The sequence below is a fragment of the Leopardus geoffroyi genome, chromosome C1 (genome assembly GCF_018350155.1).
Source record: "Leopardus geoffroyi isolate Oge1 chromosome C1, O.geoffroyi_Oge1_pat1.0, whole genome shotgun sequence".
Classification (NCBI taxonomy): Eukaryota; Metazoa; Chordata; class Mammalia; order Carnivora; family Felidae; genus Leopardus; species Leopardus geoffroyi.
In genome coordinates this window covers 188,797,209-188,821,580 of record NC_059328.1, presented here as the reverse complement: position 1 = coordinate 188,821,580, position 24,372 = coordinate 188,797,209, and the positions used below count along the sequence as shown (strand labels likewise).

The window sequence follows — 24,372 nt, the reverse complement described above, 5'->3', positions numbered from 1 at the left end:
AGCTATACCAGTCTCCCCAAACTGAATACTCTAGGCTAGAATAGAAAATACCAAAATATAGAGTATGTAGTAAGGTTAAGTATAATCCTAAAGGCACTAGATCATGAGGTGCATGTGTATTTCTTAATGTAGATTGTGTGAGAGGGAAAAAAGTATGGGAAATGCTAAATTCCAGATCATAGCAAAAGTTTGCTGATTTGTCAAGAAGAGAATAGTAAAAGCTGAAATAAGTATGAAAAGAAGAAGGGAGGGATAGTTTCTGGGACACATAGTATATGTTAGAAGACTGGATTTAATGGGTGGAGAAAGAAAAGATTAGAGGAAAAAAAAAACAACTGAGGAACTTTCAAACTTTTACATGACAATACATTGAGATAAAACTGTTGAGAAAAAGAGGTTATACAGAAATAAGACTAAGGAATAAAGATAAGCCAGACAAATGATTTCAAAAGGGGAAAGAGAATAAGCCAGGATTCAAAAGAGATTAAGAAACAGAGGCTCAGAATTTGGAAAAGAATGAAAAATATGAAGAATGGTGGTGTGGTTAAACAAATTATAATCTGGACATTTTATGTATGAGAAAAAAGCTATTTAAAAAATAAATTTTGCCTATAATTTCTTATTATTCCAATTGAAACTGTGTTTATGTGTGATTGTTACAACAGTTCATTTTTAATATAAACTCTAAGTTCAGGGGGAAAAAATAAATCATTCGTAAATCCAATATTCAGAGATAACTATGGTTAACATTTTCATGTATTTCCCTCAGACTATTTTCTATACTTCCATTTTTTATAAGAAAACTATTCCCCTCCCCTTTTTTTTTTTTTTTAATTTTTTTTTTTCAACGTTTATTCATTTTTTTGGGGACAGAGAGAGACAGAGCATGAACGGGGGAGGGGCAGAGAGAGAGGGAGACACAGAATCGGAAACAGGCTCCAGGCTCTGAGCCATCAGCCCAGAGCCTGACACGGGCTCGAACTCACGGACCGCGAGATCGTGACCTGGCTGAAGTCGGTCGCCCAACCGACTGTGCCACCCAGGCGCCCCTCCCCTCCCCCTTTTTTAAATGCCTATTTATTTTTGAGAGAGAGTGTGAACACAAGCAGGGGAGAGGCAGAGAGAGAGAAGACGACACAGAATGTGAAGCAAGCTCCGGGCTCTGAGCTGTCAGTGCAGAGCCTAACACGGGGCCCAAATCCATCAACTGTGAAATCATGATCCGAGCCAAAGTATGACACTTAACCAACTGAGCCACCCAGGCGTCCCCTTCCCCCTTTTATTGCCTGGTCTATTTTAGGTCCCTGGCAGTTTTTAAAAACTAGTTTTTACACTCATTTATATTTGGAAGATTTTGAGTTTTGTTATTATAAAATATTTTTAAGTTTCAATGCAATTATGAAGCAAAAATATCTTCTTTTAGATATAGAGGTATCTTTCTCTTTTTATAAACTATGCATTTGTTATATTCCTCTCTAGTATTGGATTGTGTTTACAGAGAAGCAGTTATATTGACTATAGCACATTAGACTTAAATGGATTCACTGGAAGTAAACCAAGTATTACTTATTCCCTACTTCCCTACTCTAAATTGGAAGCAAAAAGTTTTCAGGTAAATATGAATACAATGCATATCCTGTAATGGCAAGGTTATTAAGAGATACTTGAAAATAATGAGTCAAATTTCTTTGGTGAAATAAAATATTAAGATGAAGTATTTTACTAGATAAAATTTCATACAGAAATTTTTCCTTAAGAGATGCTTTACTGTGAGGCTAGCATATCTAGTGAATCCTGGTACGGGATTCAGCCTCACCTCTGCCAAGGCCTTTTTAAAGATATGTCCCAGTTCCCAAACAGGGACTGCAGTTTAGAGGCAATCTTGGGCATATGTTTTTGGCAATAGGTCTTCAATTGCCTTGAAGAAGATGTCAATCTCATCTGAAGCGGAAGCCTTCCTTGACCAATGGACAAGATGACAAGTGGAGATGACCAATGGAGAAAATATTCAGTCTAACTCTGTATGGAAAAATATGACATCTCTAGCCTCTCTTTGACATGCCGCCATCCCATATAAGTGGGGATCAAGAATGAAAATACGCTAATCCTATGAAGACAACCTAAAATTAAAATGCAAAAATACATAGTAATATGATTTAAATTGCTTAATGAATTTTTCATTTTTGTTCTTTAAGTATAGTCAAGAAAATTATTTGTACAAAGTATCAAAAATTCTGATTTACACCTTGAGAAATAATCGAATACCTATCACATTCTTTTTTTTAATGTTTGTTTTTGAGACAGAGAGGGAGAGAGAGAGAGAGAGTGCACACACATGTGAGTGGGGAAGGGGCAGAGAGAGAGGGAGACAAAGGATCCTAAGCAGGCTCTGCACTGATAGCTGTGAGCCCGATGCGGGGCTCGAACTCATGAACTGTGAGACCATGACCTGAACCGAAGCTGGATGCTTAACCAACTGAGCCACCAACGTGCCCCACAAATTCCTGTCATAGTCTTAAAACAAGAACAGATTATTATGGAAGAAGCAAACACTAAGAATTTCTAGAAATTATAAATGTAAGAGTGGAAAGTAAAATTTTAATGAACAGATAACCAATAGTGTGGTGAAGGTGAAAAATGAAAGAGTGATTTAAAAGCTAAAGCTGAGTAAATCTTGAACAATGTAAAACAGAACAAAAAAAAAATGGAAAATACAAAAAACAAATTGAGACCTGGAGTGTCAAGTGAACCAATATTTTGAGAAGGAAGAAATGGAAGAGGAGAAATAATTTTTATTTTTTTTTATTTTTAAAGTTTACGTATTGATTTTGAGAGCGAATGAGAGAGAGAGAGAGACAGAGCATGTTGGGGGGGGGGGGGGACTGGGCAGAGAGAAAATCCCAAGCAGGTTCTACACTGTAAGCACAGAGCTCAAACCCATGAACCATGTGATCATGACCTGAACCTAAATCAAGAGTTGGATGCCTAACTGACTAAGCCACCCAGGCGCCCCAATTTTTAATAATACAAGAAAATCCCTCCGAATTGAAGAAACTTCTGAGTTTTCTTTTTTTTTTTTTTTTTAAATTTTTTTTTTTCAACGTTTATTTATTTTTGGGACAGAGAGAGAGCATGAATGGGGGAGGGGCAGAGAGAGAGGGAGACACAGAATCGGAAACAGGCTCCAGGCTCTGAGCCATCAGCCCAGAGCCTGATGCGGGGCTCGAACTCGCGGACCGCGAGATCGTGACCTGGCTGAAGTCGGACGCTTAACCGACTGCGCCACCCAGGCGCCCCGTAACTTCTGAGTTTTCAAACTGAAAACCTGTCTACTGCAAAGCAAAATGTGTGAAAAGATCCACGCCTACATATGTCCAGGTGAAATTTGATAATTTCAACAATAAAGTAAAAGTGTAAAAGCTTATAGAGACAAGAAAACAAGAGCATAAAACAAAAAGACAAAAAATAATGAAATGAGATTAGATGACTCTGGAATTCTTAATATGTCTGAATGCTTGAGGACAATAGAGTAGTGATTTCACAGGAACCACTATGAGGATTTTGTGATTTTGATCTTGAAATCATTACCTGGCCAAATTATTATACAAACATGAGGACAAGATAAAAACATTTTTGAGGGTGCAGGTATTCATACTACCCATGCTCATACTAACACATATCACTTAAACAGGCTTCATCAAAGAAATAATGACTTACAAGAAAAAGAATGAGATTTTTTTTTTAATGTTGCTTCTTGGTAGAATCTATAGAGAAGAAAGAAATTAAAAAGCGCCATGTATATCAAAGAGAATCCAGTGGATGGTGACTTTTGAAACATTCTTTCTCAAGCAGCAGAGGCTTATATTAACTAACATAGGATTTTTACTTCCTTCTCTATGAGTCCAAGCACAATACTATATTGTACAGTGGATGTTTACATAATCATAATTCTACAATTTCTGATGTTTTTATTTTGAATTTTAGAGCAATCTGTAGACAAAACACAAATTATTTAATAATAGTTAAGCATTACAAAACTAGGAAAGAGCAAATGAGAGATAATAAGAAATAATAATAGATATGGTAGTCACAGTTATAACAGTAACCTCCAGAAGAAAAAGTTAGAAACAAAAACCAAAACCTCAGAATGCTGTTAACAGGAGTTACTTTTGAAGAGTGGTGCTAGGGATATGTAGTCTTTTCCTTTTCCATTTCCTTTTTTATGCCCTTCTATTTAATTTGATTTACCATGTATAGGTATAACTTTATAATTCTTTAAAAAATGTTTAAAATAAGAAATATAGGTACTACCATCAATAAAGGGTAATTCAATAATTAGGATATACCATACAATAGAATACTGACTAAATGGATAAAGAGATACATGACAGGTATTGACATGAAAAACTGTACATAAGCAAAAAATGATACTGGATAATGAAATGATCCTACTTATGTTAAAAGAAATTATATGACAAAAAGAGAGAGAGAGAGAGTATGTGTGTGCATGTGTGTGTAAATTTTGTAAGATATTTATAGTGCTGTAGCAACAATTTACTAAAATGGCAGAAGCCTTTGTAGATATTTTAGTATTTTAGATCACATTTGTTTTTTAAATATTTTATTTTTTTTAATGTTTATTTATTTTTGAGAGAGAGAGAAAGACAGAGTGTGAGTGGGGGAGGGGCAGAGAGAGAGGGAGATAGAATCCGATGCAAGCTCCAGACTCCAAGCTGTCAGCACAGAGCCTGACGTGGGGCTCAAACTCATGAAGTGTGAGATCATGACCTGAGCCTAGTTGGACGCTCAACCAACTGAGCCACTCAGGCACCCCTAAAGATTTTATATTTAAAAAAATTTTTTTTTAAATGTTGATTTATTTTGGAGAGAGAGAGTGAGACAGAGTGTGAGTGGGGGAGGGTCAGAGAGAGGGAGCCACAGAATCGGAAGCAGGCTCCAGGTTCCAAGCTGTCAGCACAGAGCCCCATGTGGGGCTCGAACTCATGGACTACGAGATCATGACCTGAGCTGAAGTCGGACGCCCAATGTACTGAGCCACCTAGGCACCCCTGAGATTTTATTTTTAAATAATCTTTACACCCATCATGGGGCTTGGACTCACAACCCTGAGATCAAGAGTCACATGATCCACCAACTGAGCAAGCCAGGAAGGCCCTAGAATGCATTTTTTAATAGGCAGAATTTAAAGCATACCTTGGTTTCTTTTTTAGGTAGTTTAAATTTCTATTGAATATGTAACTCTGCACTAATTAACATTTTTGGTACCACTCTCAAGAGAGTAAGATGGAATTTCAATAATGTTTAAAAATATTAATCTGTTAATTATTCCAGCTGTTATTCAATTTGGCAAGCTCAGACACAATTTAGTCTCTCTAGTATTTTTACTTGGAAAAAACTACATCTGAACCAAAAAGAGGACTTTTTTATATTGAAAATTTTGAAACTGTATAACATCATAAAAGTCAAGCAAGGATTTTTGGCATTAGACAACTCTAAAAACTATTAACATTAACAGTCTATTTTTGCTTCAAACAACATTAAAACATATTCAGTCATAAGTCCTCTTTTTAATAATTTAGTTTTTTTCTTACCAGGCTGTTTTCTTTCCAAGCTTCTGGGAATTTGGGTCTCTGTTTTTCCCTAGACACCAGAACTTGCATATCTTCAAAAGTGGGATGGTTTCCAACTTCTGTCTGAAAAGCCATCTGGTATTCTGGTACAGATTCACCTGTGTATTTTTTTTTAAAATGAATAAAGTAAAATTTTCAATTACTATAAAATGATGGAACAGGAGCAGAATTTCTGATACTAAGTAAGCAAAGAAATTATGTCACAATCTTTTTTATTTTTTTTAATCCTTTGGGCCTATTTGGAAATGCAAAAGAGATCCTTTTGTGGGTTTAATACAATATTAATTAATAAAGGTTTTAACTAAAATAGTCTTTAATAAATTAAATGTCTGTTGATAAATCAAGTGGTAGTTTCAATAATGGACATAGCTGTTTTTAAATGGCTTCTAGAATTACTAAATTGGGGGGGATTATTACATACATAAGGTGCATTTAATACTTGAAAATGCCTGAATTCTTACCCCATACAGGGATTGAGGGTGGTGAATATAAGGAGAAAGCCCAGGATATAGTATAACACATGTCTGTAGAACCAAATGTAAGTGTCTAGGATGTGTAGTCATCATGTCTTAATATGTCACTGGCTCTATTATAGTCCAGCCAGATTGTATCAAATGTCACAAAAATTTTTATGATAATGGCCACGACAGAAAACTCAATATACTGATTTTTTAAAAATCCCTAAGAAGTAATATCTAGATCAAGGATTTTTAAGTATCATTAACTATTCTACCACTATTTAATAACCCTATTTATCACCCCTAAGCACAATCAGCTGCTTGTGATAAGAAGCTTTGATTTTTACAAAATGTGATCAAATTAAACTTAATAAACATACTGTGCCATACAGAAAACCGCTGGGACAAGGGTCAGAATACCAGTGGTCTAGTCAAAATCTTGACAAAGAACACAGGAGAGAGACTGTCTGCTGGCCCCAGCCCCCATCCCATTAGAGTGACACGATAAATTAGAAGGAAGAACACCAGAATGCAGGATAAGGCACTTAAGCTCCAATCGTGTCTTCATCTCTACCCTGGAAAAGTCATTTAACTATTCTGTGTTTTAGTTTTCTTGTCAGCAAAATGGCGATGTCTGTCTTCCTTATCTCACTCACATGGAAATAATACAAAAGTTATGATGACCAGATAGAAAATACTTTATAAAACATTTATTTAAGTTTTATGTTTCAATTTTCAATTTGGATATTCAAAAACCTATAAACATTTTCCCTCCACCAATATTAAAAAAGATTATATTACAAAGATTAATTTTATGATTTATGCAACATAACCCAAAATTTTTGGAATATTGCAGTATCTATACAAATGATATTTTGTAACTCTAAAGATTTAAGCAAATACTTATTGTTTTTTAAGTTTATTTATTTTGAGAGAGAGAGAAAGTGCAAGTGGGAGAGGGTCAGAAGTGGGTGGGGGGAGGGGGGAGGGAGGGAGAGGGAGGGAAGGAGGGAGAGGGAGAGGGAAAGGGAGAGGGGGAGGGAGAGAGAGAGAGGGAGGGGGAGAGAGAGAGAGAGAGAGAGAGAGAGAGAGAGAGAGAGAGAGAGAGAGTCACAAGCAGGCTCCATACTGTCAGCACAGAGCCCAGTGCAGGACTCTAACTCATGAACCATGAGATCATGACCTGAGCTGAAATCAAGAGTCGGATGCTTAATTGACTGAGCCACTCAGGCACCCCTAAGCAAATACTTACTGTTGACAATCACCATCAATATTGAACTTGAAAGACAAAACCAGAAGTTTTAATCCTGCTAGTTAGTATATCACTTTTGTTCAAGAAACCTCATCTAATAAAACCTCAATCCATAATGTTTGTGAACCAGAAGATATTTACTAGTACATCATATCTGTTTCTCTGAGACATATACACAACACATATAGATGTCTTCCAAGTATTATTTATTAGTCACTTTTTTTTCAAATGCTGGTTAAGTAGAATAACTAAAAATTCATAATTTTACTTATTTGTTTTAAGCAGGTCCAAAATATAATTAGAAAACCTACTAAATAAAATTGATATACAATCTTGTTTTGTGAATGAAATGACATTAAGAATTGCAAATTTCTTTTTTTATTTATTTTTTTTAAGTTTATTCATTTTTGAGAGAGAGAGACAGAGCGTGAGCAGGGGAGGGGCAGATAGAGAGACACACACACAGAATCCAAAGCAGGCTCCAGGCTCTGAGCGGTCAGCACAGAGCCCGATGCAGGGCTCGAACTCACAAACTGCAAGATCATGATCCGAGCTGAAGTCCAATGCCTAACCGACTGAGTGACCCAGGCGCCCCAGAAGAATTGCAAATTTCTAAGAAATCTTCATGGTTCTTAATCTAATTGTTCAATAGATACTTGTTTAGAGCTAACTTAGTATTAGGCACTAGGGACACAAAGATGAATGTTAATGACATCATCATCATGAATTATATTAGTCTTACTGGATTTCCTTAAAACTTTATAAACATTGGATTGCTCAAGGGAGGTTTTATAATCCCACTTTCTTTCAAACTGTCCAAAATAGATCAAATATCTAGAATATCAGATACCATTCCCTGCTTCTCACCTCATTTGCTATTTGTTAATTATATCTCTAAGCAGTTAGGAACATTTTAGTTCCCTTCTTAAATTATGCTTATTCTTTCTTCCTTTTTCTTTCTCTTGTCTTCCTTTTTTATCTTCCTTTCATATTCCTTCTTTATATAAACATTGCAGCATTTCACTCTTTCTTTGTAATACAAACATCTAATTCATTTATTCTGCATATATTTTACAGCGAGAATCAGTCTACATTACATAGTGTTTACATTTATTTTTTTATTTTATTTTTTAAAGTTTATTTTATTTTTGGGACAGAGAGAGACAGAGCATGAACGGAGGAGGGGCAGAGAGAGAGGGAGACACAGAATCGGAAACAGGCTCCAGTCTCTGAGCCATCAGCCCAGAGCCTGACGCGGGGCTCGAACTCACGGACCGCGAGATCGTGACCTGGCTGAAGTCGGACGCTTAACCGACTGCGCCACCCAGGCGCCCCTACATAGTGTTTACATTTAATAATAAAGCATGTACTGCATTTGGAGGTGTATCATATAAATCTGAAAAAAATGTTTTCCAAAAATGTTATAATTATAACATGCTATTCTCTATGCTTATTAATATCTTTAAGGGTTCCTTTTTATTCAACTTCCATCCCGTTTCATTGTTAACATTTTTAAGAGTATCTTGTATCTTCTTCCTGTGCTTTCCTAATACTTTTCCATCCCATACTCTGATATTTCCATCTTCTCTATTCCACAGAAACTCCTCTAAGAATACTAATGACCTCTTGTTATTTAAATTCAAAGATCATTCTTCAGTTCTATTTCCTTTTGACCTTATATTACATCTACTGCTATCAATCTTGGTTCTTAACATTTTCTAACACTGACTTCCAAGATACTATGATTTCTTGCAGGAGAGAAGCATCAAAGGAAAAGACTCCAAAAGGGAAGGGCTGGAGAAGGTGCAAGGCCTTAGGACATGTTTACACAGCTGAACATGGCTGTGGCAGTAAGGAACCCCCCATTAACATTGTCCAGGGCCGATCCTCCTTCACACCTGACCCTTCCTAGTGTTACGGAAACCAATGAACTCGAAATGTAACCTTGAAAAGCTAAACCATTAGACTGATTAACACTCTTGCTTAGCTGACTTTATGCACATAGTCTTTAGCAATTATCCTAATAAAAAGAAGCTTCATCCTGGAGTTGGGACTCCAGTATGAGGACCTTCACTTAACTGCACTTTGTTTGCAGACTCATCTTTTGCAACTCCGGCCATACTCCCTACAACAATTTTCTTAGTTTTCTCACTATTTTTCTGACCAACAGTCTTCTAAACTAACCTACTGGTACAGGGAGGTCCCCCAATATTCAGTCTTTACGCAATAATTTTTTGCACTCTTCATTTGTTCTCTTAGCAGAGTGCATCTACTCATAAGTTCCCATTTACCATCTTTACATAAACAGCTTCTAAATCATTTCACTTTTAGTTCTCTCAACATCCTTTTTATTTAAAAAATTCTTTATTTTTTAAACTCTTTAGAATGTTTTATTTATTTTTGAGAAAAAGAGAGAGAGAGAGAGAAACTAGCAGGTGAGACGCAGAGAGAGAGGGAGACACAGAATCCAAAGCAGGCTCCAGGCTCTGAGCTGTCAGCACAGAGCCCAAGGCAGGGCTTGAACTCATGAACTTTCAGATCATGACCTGAGTTGAAGTCGGATGCTTAACCGACTGAGATACCCCGGGGCCCCTTAAAAATTATTTTTAAAAACTTTCTTCAGCTGTCCATCAATACCCCATCTGAAAGTCTTCATAATTGGAGAAACTCATGTTTTTCCTAAGTTCCTGGCTGCCACCCTCATTATTTCTTAGATCTCCTAATATTTCTCAGTTCCTTAGATTTTCTTCCAATAGCTAAGCAGAACCACACATTTCTTCTCTCCATTTCCATATCCAGATTATAAGATCTCTTAATGCAACTCTCATTTTTTTCCTTTATTTTTATTTTCATTGTGGTTAAGTATACATAACACAAAATTTACCATTTTAACAATTTTTAAGTGTATAGTAAGTTCTATGGCAGTAAGTATGTTAATAATGTGCAACAATCACTACTACCCATCTCTAGAACTTTTCCATCTTCCCAAACTGAAACCATGCATCCATTAAAATAGTAACACCTTATTCTTTTACATGTTTTTAAAAAATGCTTATTTATTGATGTTGAGAGAGAGAGAGCATGTGCATGCACACGAATGGGGGAGGGGCAGAAAGAGAGGCAGAGAGAGAATCCCAAGCAGGCTCCGAGCTGTCAGCATAGAGCCTGACACAGAGCTTGATCCCATGAACCAGGAGACGATGACCTAAGCTGAAATTAACAGTCAGACACTTAACCAACTGAGCCACCTAGGCACGCCTTACCTATATTTTTTCTTTTAAACTATTGTTGTTGTTGTTTTAAGTAATTTCCACTCCCAGTGTGGGGCTGAAGTTGTAACCCTGACCCAGAGATCAAGAGCTGCATACTCTACTGATTGAGTCAACCAGGCACCTGTCTTTTTCCTTTTTAAACCGCCTCTAGTTCTATTTCAATTCAAACTACATATCTGCTAAATTAATCTTCTGCAAATAAGATTTAATTGCCTTTCCATTTTCATACACCTGATATTATTTATCAGTCAGGGCAAAAGCAATAGTTATTCTTTGAATGCAGTAATTGTTGAAAAAATATTGCTGATGGTAATGTACTAATAATGCTGGTTTAAGAATTTTAGTCAGTCATGTTTCTAAAAAAACAAAAATTCTGAATTAGGATATATTAAAAATATCTGTGGTCTAAATTCCAGTAATATAAATAAAAAGTTTCAAAGTTCTAATAATGCTGTGATACTACTGCAATTCTGCTATGCCTAGAAAAACACCTCAACTGAGTACTCTGTACTTCCAATTAACTAGAAAATATACTTCTAAATAATAACTGCCTAACCTATAGTTAATCTAAGTAATTATTAATTTATTTTATTTTTAGAATTATAAACTACTGCTAAATGTTTACTGTTTTTAAAGCAAAAAAAAAAAAAAAAAAAAAAAAAAAAAAAAACCAAAAAAACAAAAAACACCTCAACCCCACTACTAATCTTTGTTATTATTAAATAGTTCCATTATATAGTTTGTCCAGTGCTGGTTCAATTGACCATTTTTCCTTTTTCTATACTTTTAATGGTATTATTCCTATAAGATAGAAGCCATATATATCAAGTCATTTTGTACACCATCTAGCAGAATGCAATGCACACATATTGGTAGTTAAAGTTTTTATAGGACAATAATGAGAGTAATGTAATCCTAACAAAAAGAGAAAAACTATAAACTCATTTGGTTAATTCAAATAAGCCTTAAATAAGCATTCATATTAAATGGGTGTTCTTTCATTGAAAGGAAGGAAGGAAAGCAGGAATCAGGAAGTCAAGAAGGAAGAATGAAAAAAATAAAGGAAGAAAGAAAAAAGTGTTCCAATGGTAAATTCATTGTTTCTAACTTCTTGGGTCAATTCAGGGAATATTTTAAGTGTAGCTTATCAAATGTTCAGAGGGTGCATAAGGACAACAATCACTGCTAAAGCAATCTAACTAAACACAGATAAGCTATTATGAACAATTAACTAAATTGCATTCAGGGGTGCTTGGGTGGCTCAGTTGGTTAAACATCCAACTTTGGCTCAGGACATGATCTCCCAAGTTTGTGAGTTCAAGCCCTGCATCAGGCTCTGTGCTGACAGCTCAGAGCCTGGAGCCTGTTTTGGATTCTGTGTCTCCCTCTTTCTCTCTTTCTCTCCCCAGCTCACACTCTGTCTCTCCATCTCTCTCAAAAATCAATATAAAAAAAAACAAACACCTGCACTCAGATGCAAAGTTGGGATCTGTTTACAAAGTTATTTCTAATTGACATCCTTCTGCTAATAATGTTTCTGAACACTAGATGGCAATAAACTAAAGGTTTAAGTGAAAGTAAAAACATAAAAGTTGATTCAATTTAAAAGTCGAAAAAGAGGATATAACTGCTTCACTCAAAACATGTATCAATTTTTGACAGCAATTCTCTTACCTGGGAAGAGGTCTGTACATCTCATAAATATCTCCCAATAAATGAGTCCAAGTGCATACATGTCTACTTGTTTCAAAGCTGATTCACAGTCCCTCAAGTTCACAGCTCCTTCTAGAACTTCTGGTGCCATATATCTGATTGTGCCAACCTGATAAATTAGAGTGACATTTTTCAGAAACATAATGTAGCATATTTTGACATGCATACATCAGACCAGAAGTTATACATAAATTTCATGTCAACTATATGTCAATGACACATTATTTGACCTTATGTATATCACTGAAACTTTCTATACCTAATTTTTTACCTACAAAACACCCTTCTTGAATAAACTGTGGTAAATCTTTTCTATTGAATACTATTCATCAATCAGAAAGAATAAGCTAAACTATCCTATGTATGTCAATGAAGAAACATTTGCAAGACACAATGAGAAAAGTGCAATACAATAGTATAATATAAAAAGTACAATAGTATGTACGTCATTTAATATATATATATTTTAATGTTTATTTATTTTTGAGAGACACAGACAAAGTATGAGCAAGGGAGGGCAAAGAGAGAAGGAGACACAGAATCCGAAGCAGGCTCCAGGCCGTGAGCTGTCAGCACAGAGCCCGATGCGAGGGCCAAACCCACAAACCATGGGATCATGACCTGAGCTGAAGTCGGATGCTCAACCACTAAGCCACCCAGGCACCCCCATAATTTAATATTTAAAAAAAATTTTTTTAATTAAAAAAATACATACAGATGGAGAGAGAGACGTGTATGGGGATACAGAGAAAAAGGTCAGGAAGGATGTGGTCCACATTTCAACATGATTATCAGAAGGTGACTGTCCTGTCTTAAAGTTCGAAATTTTACTCCTGCTTCAAAAATCAGTTCTTTTTTTTTTTTTTATTTAAAAAAAATTTTTTTTTTCAACGTTTATTTATTTTTTTTGGGACAGAGAGAGACAGAGCATGAACGGGGGAGGGGCAGAGAGAGAGGGAGACACAGAATCGGAAACAGGCTCCAGGCTCTGAGCCATCAGCCCAGAGCCCGACGCGGGGCTCGAACTCACGGACCGCGAGATCGTGACCTGGCTGAAGTTGGACGCTTAACAGACTGCGCCACCCAGGCGCCCCAAAAATCAGTTCTTAAAAAAGAAAATACAGTTCCTACAATCCTCCTCCCAATGCCTCTCAAAAATGAGTTGTGGGGGGCACCTGGGTGGCTCAGTCTGTTACGCATCCAACTCTTGATTTTGGCTCAGGTCATGACCTCACAGCTCATGAGACTAAGCCATGCATAGGGCTCTGCGCAGATGGCACGAAGCCTGCTTGGGATTCTCTCTCTCCCTCCCCTGTGCTTTCTCTTTCTCTATCAAAATAAATACATAAGTAGATAGATAGATAGATAGATAGATAGATAGATAAACATTTAAAAAAATGAGTTGGAACAAGCAGTGATTTCCATAAAGAACTGATAAACTTCATGCAAGGTCTTCTGTAGGTCTTAATTTTGTAATTCCTAATATGCTGTAATTGGTAGCATATAAGGGTAACTGTCCTGGATAGATTTTTTTAATGCTTCATTATCTTCTCGAAGTACATCAGAGTGATACCTTTTGTATACACTCACCTCACTTATGGCTGCATTATCTTCTTCCCCTGGGCGTACCAGTCTATTTCCAGTTAGCCTCATGGACAATCCAAAGTCACTAATAACACAGGTTCCATCATTTTTCACCAGGACATTTCTGCTGTTTAAATCTCGATGGGAAATCGCAGGTTTATAATGGTCTGTTTAGATAATTTCAAATATTTATTAATGCTTAAATAGCACTGTTGGACATAAACATGCAGGTAATAGGGACTATAAAAATATAGATGATTGTATTATTTTTCTGCCATTTAATTTTCTAATAACAGAAAGGGACACAAGAAAGCAGTTTCAACTCATAATCATCACTATTTTCACTATATTTTACAATATAAACTACTGTTGCATGTGTAATTAAGCTTTAAATATTTAGCTGCAACTAATAGCCAACATGCTATTGCTTCTAATTTTAAAACATACTTGTTTTTTTTCCCTTTTTCTAAGGGTAGCAAAAGGAGGCAACAGAGAAAGAAATATTTAGTATAAATAACTAAAAAAAGTCAACTTGCCAAGATGCCTCCAAAATCTGTATATTGTATGTTATACTATTCTCCTATGGCTTCACTGATCAAACCTATGACAGAACATCCCAGTTCTGCCCTCAGGGTTAGCCCTGTTTCTAAGCCCACCTCAGTTATTCAAATCAAACTAGAAAAAGTTTTACAATGGACCTGGAGAATAAGTAGAGGAGCTGGTATCTCACAAGATATGAAAACCTGTTTTCTGATTTTACAGAGAAGCAGAGCACTATTATACTCACATTACTTATCACTAGACTATATGCTCCATGAAGGTAGAAAGAGAACATGTTTTACCTGAATTCAAAAGGCTTGGTACACAATAAATGTTTGCTGACTGAAAGAATGTATCTAACCTAAGCTGCCCCACCAAAAACATATTTCTTTCCTCTCTTTAAGGAAACCTTATATAAATATTATATTAAGCAAAACTATAGCTCCTGAGTTGAAAAAAATTGTTATACAATTTCTGAAATTTAAAATAAGTCTCTAGGTATACAAAGAAACAGAGCAATCAGAACAAAGTCAATGATAACTTTATTGAGTATTTATATTTAGGCCCAAATAGGCTCAGTATTTACATTCATTACTCTCATTAATGAATATCAGACTATAATTTCACCAACAATGAAACTAAAAACAGAAGATAATGATTCCTGTCACAATTGGAAGACAAAAATAGTAGTTAAAAAAGAGTTGATTTCTTGTTCATTTTCTCCCCTCTCACCTCCTGATCTAGCCTTCCAAAGCTTGTACTAACATGGCTCACTCAGCCCCTAAAAGAGTTGCATTTCTTATTCTGGATAAAACCACAATACTAGTATGCATAGTATAATCTCAAGGTGATATTTATATAAGAAACTTATAGAGATATAAAAATATTTCTATATTTGGAAAATTTTTGTATATTAATACCAAATCAATACTTAAAGATCTCACACTTAAGGAAATTAGGCAAAAATAATGGGGAGAATGGGCAATGAGTCAATGATACAGCCAGAGAAGAAAATAGGGTAGTACCTTCTGCTACTATATAAGAAAAAAAAAAAAGACATGAAATAATGAAAGAAGAGGGGTGAGGAGCAAAGAAGGAAGGGGGTAAAGAAGAAAACAAGGGAAAGGAAGAGAAGAAAGGAAACAATATAGGTTTCATTACCAATGTAAAGGGTAGAACTATAGACTGCCCTTTTGAGAGACTTTTCCCCTTAAAGTTCTCCTCGGTATTCCTTTTAATCCTTTTCATTTGGGGGTAGGGAGTGCAGAGAAAGGAGAACATACAATAATTTTGCCCTGGACAGTAGCACTGTACTAGGCAAATATTTCAAAGAAAAGCAGGGCATACTATTATTTTAATTGTGTTAAAAAATAAAACCTGAACAAAAAATAGTCTCTGTGGACACATACACACAGCAAAGGACTTAGAAGGATGTACATAATTAATAGTAATTTTCTGTTAGATTTGAGTGATCTATAATATGTTCTTTCTTTGTTAGATTCGGGGGGAGGGGGGAGTATGGTAATAAGTTTCACTGACATTATCAGGAAAAATTCATAAGGAGGACAGTTACAAATAAATAAGCAGGCTCAATTCCTCCTTATTCTGAAGCTAAAAACAGCTAAATAAAATAATAATAGTATTATTTCTTACCATAAAATTTCTATGCCAAACAGCAAAGTTACATTTGAAGATACTGGGGGTAGGGGGTGGGGTAGGGAGTGTGCCTGGGTGGCTCAGTCAGTTAAGTGTCCGACTTCAGCCCAGGTCATGATCTCACAGTTTGTGAGTTTGAGCCCTGTGTCGGGTTCTGTGCTGAAAGCTCAGAGACTGGAGCCTGCTTTGGATTCTGTGTCTCCTTCTCTCTCTCTGCCCTTCCTCTGCTCGTGTTCTCTCTCTCTCTCTCTCTCTCTCTGTCTCTGTCTCTCAAAAATAAATAAACGTTGAAAAAGAAATTAAAAAAAAATGAAGATACTATGAAAAATAGTGTTCTCTGACAAAAAGTGAAATAACACTTTAAATATTTTGAAATAATACTGTATATTTCCAATACCTTTAAAATATTAGGTAAAAGCATAAATTCAAATAGCTACTATACTAAAAAAAACCCACAAAACCCCCAAAATAGCTATTGTATTTATTTTTTGCAATACTATGTATATACTCAGTTAAAAAAAAAAAGGTTAACTAAAAAAAAGGGGGGGGTTAACTAGTTTAAGTGATATTAGCTAATATTTGAAAGTAACATCTACATCTAAATAAAACTCTTATTTGATGGCAATCATTCTTTTCATTTTTTTGAAACCTTGCTAAGTCATGCAAGTCTTGAAAAGGGGGATGAGGATGGTATTTTAAGTTCTGCGCTAAGCCAGCTTTTTAAGTGAATTATAATAATACTTAAGAGTAAGGAAGCATAGTCCAAATGGTTAGTGTCCTAAAGCACCAGAATAAGTGCATCAAACTGCTGACATAGGCGATAACATTGGTCAATTCTGTATTCAGGAAAAGCAAGATGTCAAGATAAATGAAGTGATAAATTATTCAGGAGAAATTTTTTATATACGAAGCAGCAGCTAGAAAAGATGACCCACACTATTATACAATAGAACAAAGATCTAAGAAACTGATATATTAAAGATTCTCTTATCTACAGGGGTCAAAGAAACTGAAAAAACAATATTCTGGGCTGTAGTATGACAAGAAAATCCGTAAGGGATGAGAGCTTGAGAAAGCACTAAGACTGATTTTTGCAACAAAGCTAATTTAGATGTGCCTGTGATGTATGTTTTGAAACAAAGTGAGAAAGTAAATGTATTAAAAAGATGTTTTGAACAACTACCAAAAATGTGCATAGATGCTGAAGAAAACTGTAGTTATGACAAAGAACACAAACCACAGTTCTGAAACACTGGCGAAGATCAACTCCCCAGCATGCATTATCCTCCTTCTACTCAGTAACAGAATCCAATATTATTTGATATAGCAACACAGCCAACACAGCCAGCTTAAAAACAACAACAATAACACCAACAACTGTATTTAAGTGTGGTAGTTAAGTGTGAACTAAGTTCTGTAAAATAAAATATACGTATGAGAGTAGAGCTTCTGGAGGCAGAAGGGGGCAATTCCTTCTACCTTCCCTTCCTTTCCCTTACTGATTAGAATATAGCATGATGGACAATGAGGTGACCTTGAAAATGTAAACCATATGTAAAGAATAATGGGAAAAAAAAAGAATAATGGAGGAGAACTATTACTGGAGGCTTAGGCTACACCAAACCAATTTTAGACTCTCTCTAAATTCTTACATAAGAAAGAAAAAAAAATTCATTCTTATTGAAGCCTGTGATTTTTTTCCCCCTGACAGATTTGACCAAACCTAATCCTAGCTAAGAGAAACATTAAGTTATAAAAAGATATGTGTAGGTTTTATACTAAAGACCAGTCAAATATAGAATAAAAATCCATATGATGTTAAAACTAAAGAATTGGTAATGCACTGTATTTCATTTAAATAAGCAAATAAATGCAAGGAAATGTACTACAGCTTAGCTAAGAGCTTCTCAACCTAAGTTCATTGATGGACTTTAACGGGTCTGAGAACCCCTAGAATCAAAAGAACATTTTAAAAAGTTTGCCATACATGTATCTTTACAGAGGTGTTCAGAGCTTTAATCAAAATCTCAATAGGATCCATGACTTCTCTAGGGTCTGGAAGTTCTTTTTCTTATTCTTCCTGTTATATTTCAAATATATTTCCTCAAGCCAGATACTTCAAACAACTGGCTAATAATAAATCTGCTATTATATAAAATATACTCTTAGTTTGAAGATATGAATACAATTTCCCTTTGTGAATTTTGCCCCACATGAGTGTCATTCATCTTCTACTCATTGTCTTACCTCCTCGTGGCAATTCTGTATGAAGATAAGCCAGACCTCTAGTCACAGAATGAGCCAGACGGCAAGAACTGACCCAATCACTTGTATGGAGACTCAAATACTTGCAGAGAGATCCCTATATAAAAGAAGAAATACACAAATACAAAAAAAAAAAAAAAAAAGTGGAATTAATTTACTTGTACATAAGGAGGTAAATTAGCAGTAGCCTGACAAAATATTTAAGTAGGTTAGGATTCCATGGAGATTTAATGAACTATGACATATCAAAATCTCAAAACAGTAAGACATTTCTGTGAGTTGAGAGGGGAGAAGATGATGGAAAGGATAATTTAAAATTATTAATTTTTTTCTCCAATGTTAAAAAGTATAAGTGAGTATTTCATATTAAATGTTTCTTTTGTTTCTGAAATTAAGATAGAAAACATAGTCTTTTACATTCTTTCTTTATACTGTATCTCTTACCAGTACAAATACAAATTAAATTGTTATGTTTTACAAGTATGAAACAGAAAGCTTTCATAAATATGTATGTGTCAGTGCTATTCAAGGTGCTCATCCACAAAGTATTTACCAGTCAGGGATAAGGAGCTTGCACAAGAATGAACGTCAGACAAAACACTGTTTCCTTCATCAAGAAAGTCTTGCTGAGAGGGAGAGACAGACAGACAGACAGACAGATGAACTAAAAAGTTAACTAGTGACTTGGTTGATTCACATTCTGATGTGAGATCCTTATCTCACAGCAAACCATTATTAACCAGTTTGCAAACCACCAATGTTCTACATAACAGTAGTCCTCTTAAAATTCTGATTGACAGCTAATATAAATGTCAGTTTAATTTTTATAAAGAACTTACATTGGGATAATACTCCATCACAAGCAAATATTCCATGCGTCCATCTGCAGTAACTCTCTCATCTCCAACTATAAAGCGAGCAATGTTGTCATGTTCCATTAAAGGCACTCTGTAAATGTTCTTCTCATTGATAAAATTCTGACGGTTTGCAAAGGAAAACACTTTTACAGCAACTGGACGTTCATCTAAGGAACCTTTATATACTGCTCCATATCGACCCCGGCCAATCAGCTGTAAATTTGTTTTGAAGAAAGCAAGGTATTAATTCATATCACAACTGAACAGTCAATTTTCTAGAAAAGTGTAAATCCAAATGTATACCACAGTTCTCTATTGCTTATAGTTTAAATTACTCCACTGTCAAGAAACTAATAAATTCTACATGTCATATGGCTCAGGAAACTCCTATCAGACCCAGCCCTCCCATAGATAACAACTATGAACTCTGAACAAAATTTTAAAAAGAAATCTAAAAGTGCTAGAGAATGAACAAAAGGAAGTAGATTCTGAGGGGAGTCAACACTTAAAAGAAAGGAATGCCATAGGGTGAACTACTCATTTTTATAGCTTTTAGCCTGAAAGCAGGCTGACACAAACACTGCACAGTGCAGTTAGAACTGCGATAGAAAATCTATAGTCTTCCTGGCCCTAGGAGCCAGAGGACAGAATTTAGGGCAACCAAAAATGCTGGAAAGGGAGAGGAGAATCCCACAAAGAAGAGTGAGAGAGAGGGAAATGAAATGAATACTTGAGACCAATTCCAGCTAAAGATAAAACAATTGCAGTGAGATTTGAGCTTCCATCTAAGAGACAAGGAGTTCACAGTACGTCCAACCAAGTTAACTGCCTACTAAAACAAATAATGGAAATAAACAACACTTTAGAAAAACCTACCAGAACACAAGATCTCCTCAATATAACATTCACAATATACAGGACACAATAAAAAAATAAAATCAGCAAAATGCAACCCATTCTCTTCATTTTTGGCTTCTGGGGATTTTACTTTACTGAAACAGGTTAAGGATTTACCATCATTTATTTAATATTTTTGTCATATTTAACTATTTCTAGGTTAATTACTTAATAAACAGACTGCCTTTTAGAAAGGCTGTATCAATATATAGTTAAATCAGCAATGTTTGGGAGTATTTTACTCAGTCCAGGATAAAATCCTGTGGTTTTAACTAGTATTTTTTTTCCAATTTAGTAAATTGGACATCTTATTATGCATTCAAAAGCTACCTTTAATTCTTTTATGAATTGACACTTCATCTTTTTGGTCCATTTTTTATGGATTGTTGCTTCTATATTGATTTATACTAGCTCTTTAACAATTCTACTTTATGTGTTGAAATGCTTTTTTGAATATTTTAACTTTGTTTATTGTATTTTTCTCCCAAACAGAAGGTTCCTAAAATGTTTTATATAACTAAATCTACCATATCTATTATTTAACAGTCTCTAGTATGGGGATCATAGTTTATTTATTCTAATAATAATCATAAAAACATTCATCATGGTAAGACTATAACATAGGTTCTGAGATATTACCATATAACAGTTGTATGTACCTATAAAAATATGCAATATATGCACAAACAAGGAATATTTATTTGGCATATACCATGGGTTGCTTGAATGGCACATTCTTCTCAGAATTTCACATGTCTTTATTCCTATACACTATTGCAGTCTATACTCAAAGATCATCTCCTTTCTAAATACACTTTCTGTCTCCTTTCTAAATATACTTTCTTTACTAAACCGCTTTCCATCTTTTTCTTTTTATCTGTTTTATTTTTCTCTATAGCACTTACTACTAGTAGAAGTAATATACATTTATTTGTTTCACCTCTTTGTAGACTCTTTCCCACTAGAATACAAGTCTCAAGGCGGCTCTCTGTAGTTTTTACCTATATTCTCAGTGCCTGAAATAGGCCTTGGTACCAAACTGATAGTTAATAAATGCTCAAGGAATAAATGGATGAATGATGCAGTGAGTGAATGAAGTTACTGTCTCAGATATACTATGAGAGCAGAAAGAACAGTCCATATGTTCTAAAAGCAATCTTACCTCCAACAGTTTCAGATTATCTAGGTCAAGAGAGGGTTCTGATGCTGCTGCCTCCATCATGTTCATACTGTGAAGACCTTGTTTACGGTCTCCTATAACAATAGGAAAAAGAAGTTGCTAATGTACGGTTCTCTTAAAATCTTTATTACACTTTTTCTTATAATTGCTAAAAAAGAAGAACTACAGAAGGCAGGCAGCAAGATTTATGCCCAATGTCACCAAGAGTAAAACTATTTACTAAACTAAGAATTATCTATAAATGAAGATGAATGATGAATAATAACATTAAAGCTGAATTTTGGGAGATAGTTCCAGTAACAGACCTAATTTAAAATTCGAAGAAATATTGCAGAATTATTAAAGAAGGTTTTTTTTTTTAATTAATTTTTTGTTTTTTTCAACGTTTATTTATTTTTGGGACAGAGAGAGACAGAGCATGAACGGGGGAGGGGCAGAGAGAGAGGGAGACACAGAATCGGAAACAGGCTCTAGGCTCTGAGCCATCAGCCCAGAGCCCGACGCGGGGCTCGAACTCACGGACCGCGAGATCGTGACCTGGCTGAAGTCGGACGCTTAACCGACTGCACCACCCAGGCGCCCCATGAAGGTTTTAATAACTTAAAAAAAGTGACTCAAATGAATGAATGGGTACTGAAAAAAGTGACTCAAATGAATGAATGGGTACTGATTTTCTAAAAAGCTCATTAAACCTAAAATTTATTAGCACTGACTGGACAATTGGGGTGCTTGAGTGGCTCAGTCAGTTGGGCGTCCAGCTTCATTCAGCTCAGGTCATGATCTCACAGCTTGTGAGTTCAAGCCCCACGTCAGGCTCTGTGTTGACAGCTCAGAGCCTGGAGTCTGCTTCAGATTCTGTGTCTCCTTCTCTGTCTGCCCCTCCCCTCCTTGTGGTCTGTCTCTCTCTCTTTCTCAAAAATAAATAAACATTAAAATAAATATTAAAAAAAAAAAAAGAACTGACTGGACAGTTGATGATACTGAAGATTTATTTATTTATTTATTTATTGGTGTGAAAATAGTATTGTGGTTACATATATTTTAAGTCCTTATATTTCAGAGATAATACTAAAGTTTTTACAGATAAATGACATATGCAATTTACTTCAAAATACCCAGTACCATGAAGGGTGTGGTGAGTGGGGCTATGGATGATATATAGATGTAATAATCATTGAAGTTGGGTGATAGATATTTTGTATATGCTTGTAACTTTTCATAAAAACTAAGAAAAAAAGTTTGCGAAGAGAGGATGGTACCTACTGTAGCACAGAGGTTTTTTTTAGCATAGAAACTTTAAAAAGGAAAAAACTGATTCTGACTAAATGGTATATTTGATACAAAAGAACAAAAGGAGATACTTTTACCTGTCAGCATCCTGTATCCAAAGCATAAGGCAACTATCAAAACAGCTAATACAGAGACTGATGCCAAAGCAATGATTATTGTCTCATCTCGGTTAAATGAATGAGGTGGACCTAAAAGAAGACAAATTTTAAAACACAGTTATTTCTTATTTTATCATTTTGTTAAGAACTGACAGAAAGGCTATATCAATATATAGTCAATCAGCAATGTTTTTGCATCAAAGGAAATTAAAGAAAAATAATAAATTTATGATGGTCACAAATTATGTGTTTTTAATCACACAAATGATCTTATAGATTTACAACACTGAAACACCTGTTGGCTGTGCTAATTAATGAATATCAACTACATCGTGGAACAGCACAGGCAGAATAATACAATATTAAGAGAACAGTCTTTGGAATCACATTTGGTTCTAAATCCTGACTATGCCACTCTTAGTGGAATTTGGCAAATTATTTGCCTTTTCTGATCTTTAATTTTCTCATTTATAAAGTCAGTACTCTCTACCTCAAAAGTCTTCTGTGAGGCTTAGATGGGAGTCTAAGTACTTAGTACCATGTTGAGTATATATTATTTATGCAATAAATGGTAGTTTATCAATATTGATATTATGATTATTAATGAAAAGAACATGGCTTTACAGGCAATGAAATCTGAAGTGGACTTAAAACTCAGTTCTTCCACTTATTGCATGACCTTGGGAAAATTTCTTCACCTGTCTGAGCCAAAGGTTATTCACCTGCAGATAGGGAACACACATATCTAAACTACAGGGCCATTACAAGCATGTAAACTATACTATGTGTTAGTTCCATTCTGTGGACCAGATGAAACACACTTTAGGATGGATTTCCACAAACTGGAGCACATTCAGAAGAGAATAGTGAAGAACTCTAAATTGTGATGGGTAGAAAGAACTGAAGTGTCTGGTGTGGAACAAGAAAAACACTAGAGAAGATAAATAATTGTCTTTATGTGGAAAAAAGGACTTAACAGCTAGCGAGAACATAAGATCCAATCAGTGTGTGTTCAAGGACAGCAGTTTTTAACTCAGTATGCACAAGAATTTATGGCTGATAAATAGAGCTGTCTAAAATGGAATGAGTTACCCTATGAAATAGCTGTTCATGTATTTTTTTTAATTGAAGGTATTCACTGTTTGGTAATAATGACCAGAGGGTAGGCTTGATGACTGATAACATCATTATTTAATAATTCTTTACATTCAAGGGGAGCCTGGGTGGCTCAATCGGTTGGGCATCTGACTTTGGCTTGGGTCATGATCTCATGGCTCATGAGTTCCAGCCCTGTGTCGGGCTCTGTGCTGACAGCTCAGAGACTGAAACCTGCTTCAGATTCTGTGTCTCCCCCCGCCTCTCTCTGCCCCTGCCCTGCTCATGCTCTGTTTCTCTCTGTCTCTCAAAAATAAATAAACATTAAAAAATAATAATAATTCTTTACATTCAAATTCAAGCATATGTTATTTTAAATCTTTCTCACTTTGGACATTATAATTATGTGTTGTATCAAACTAGAAGCCTCTGGCAAAGTCAGAAGCTTCTATAACAAAGAGTTCCTCCAATGCGCATTCCTGTTCTAAAGGAATGTATTTGTGTCAAATTAAACACAACTGAATATTACAATGTCAAAACAATATCTCTATAGAAGAATCTTCT

General features: G+C 35.3%; 1 protein-coding gene across 2 annotated transcripts in view; it reads right to left on the bottom strand.

The window, feature by feature from the left end:
* The window catches only part of BMPR2 (bone morphogenetic protein receptor type 2), a 197,079-nt gene that overhangs the window by 18,744 nt on the left and 153,963 nt on the right, over positions 1 to 24,372 (bottom strand). For both annotated transcript variants that reach the window (XM_045480783.1, XM_045480784.1), the window contains 7 exons: positions 22,693 to 22,803; positions 21,308 to 21,399; positions 19,231 to 19,461; positions 18,374 to 18,488; positions 13,937 to 14,097; positions 12,308 to 12,455; positions 5,613 to 5,749 (listed from right to left, as the gene is read on the bottom strand). In XM_045480783.1, the coding sequence (XP_045336739.1) occupies positions 5,613 to 5,749; positions 12,308 to 12,455; positions 13,937 to 14,097; positions 18,374 to 18,488; positions 19,231 to 19,461; positions 21,308 to 21,399; positions 22,693 to 22,803 (995 nt within the window). The remainder of the gene's footprint in view (positions 1 to 5,612; positions 5,750 to 12,307; positions 12,456 to 13,936; positions 14,098 to 18,373; positions 18,489 to 19,230; positions 19,462 to 21,307; positions 21,400 to 22,692; positions 22,804 to 24,372) is intronic.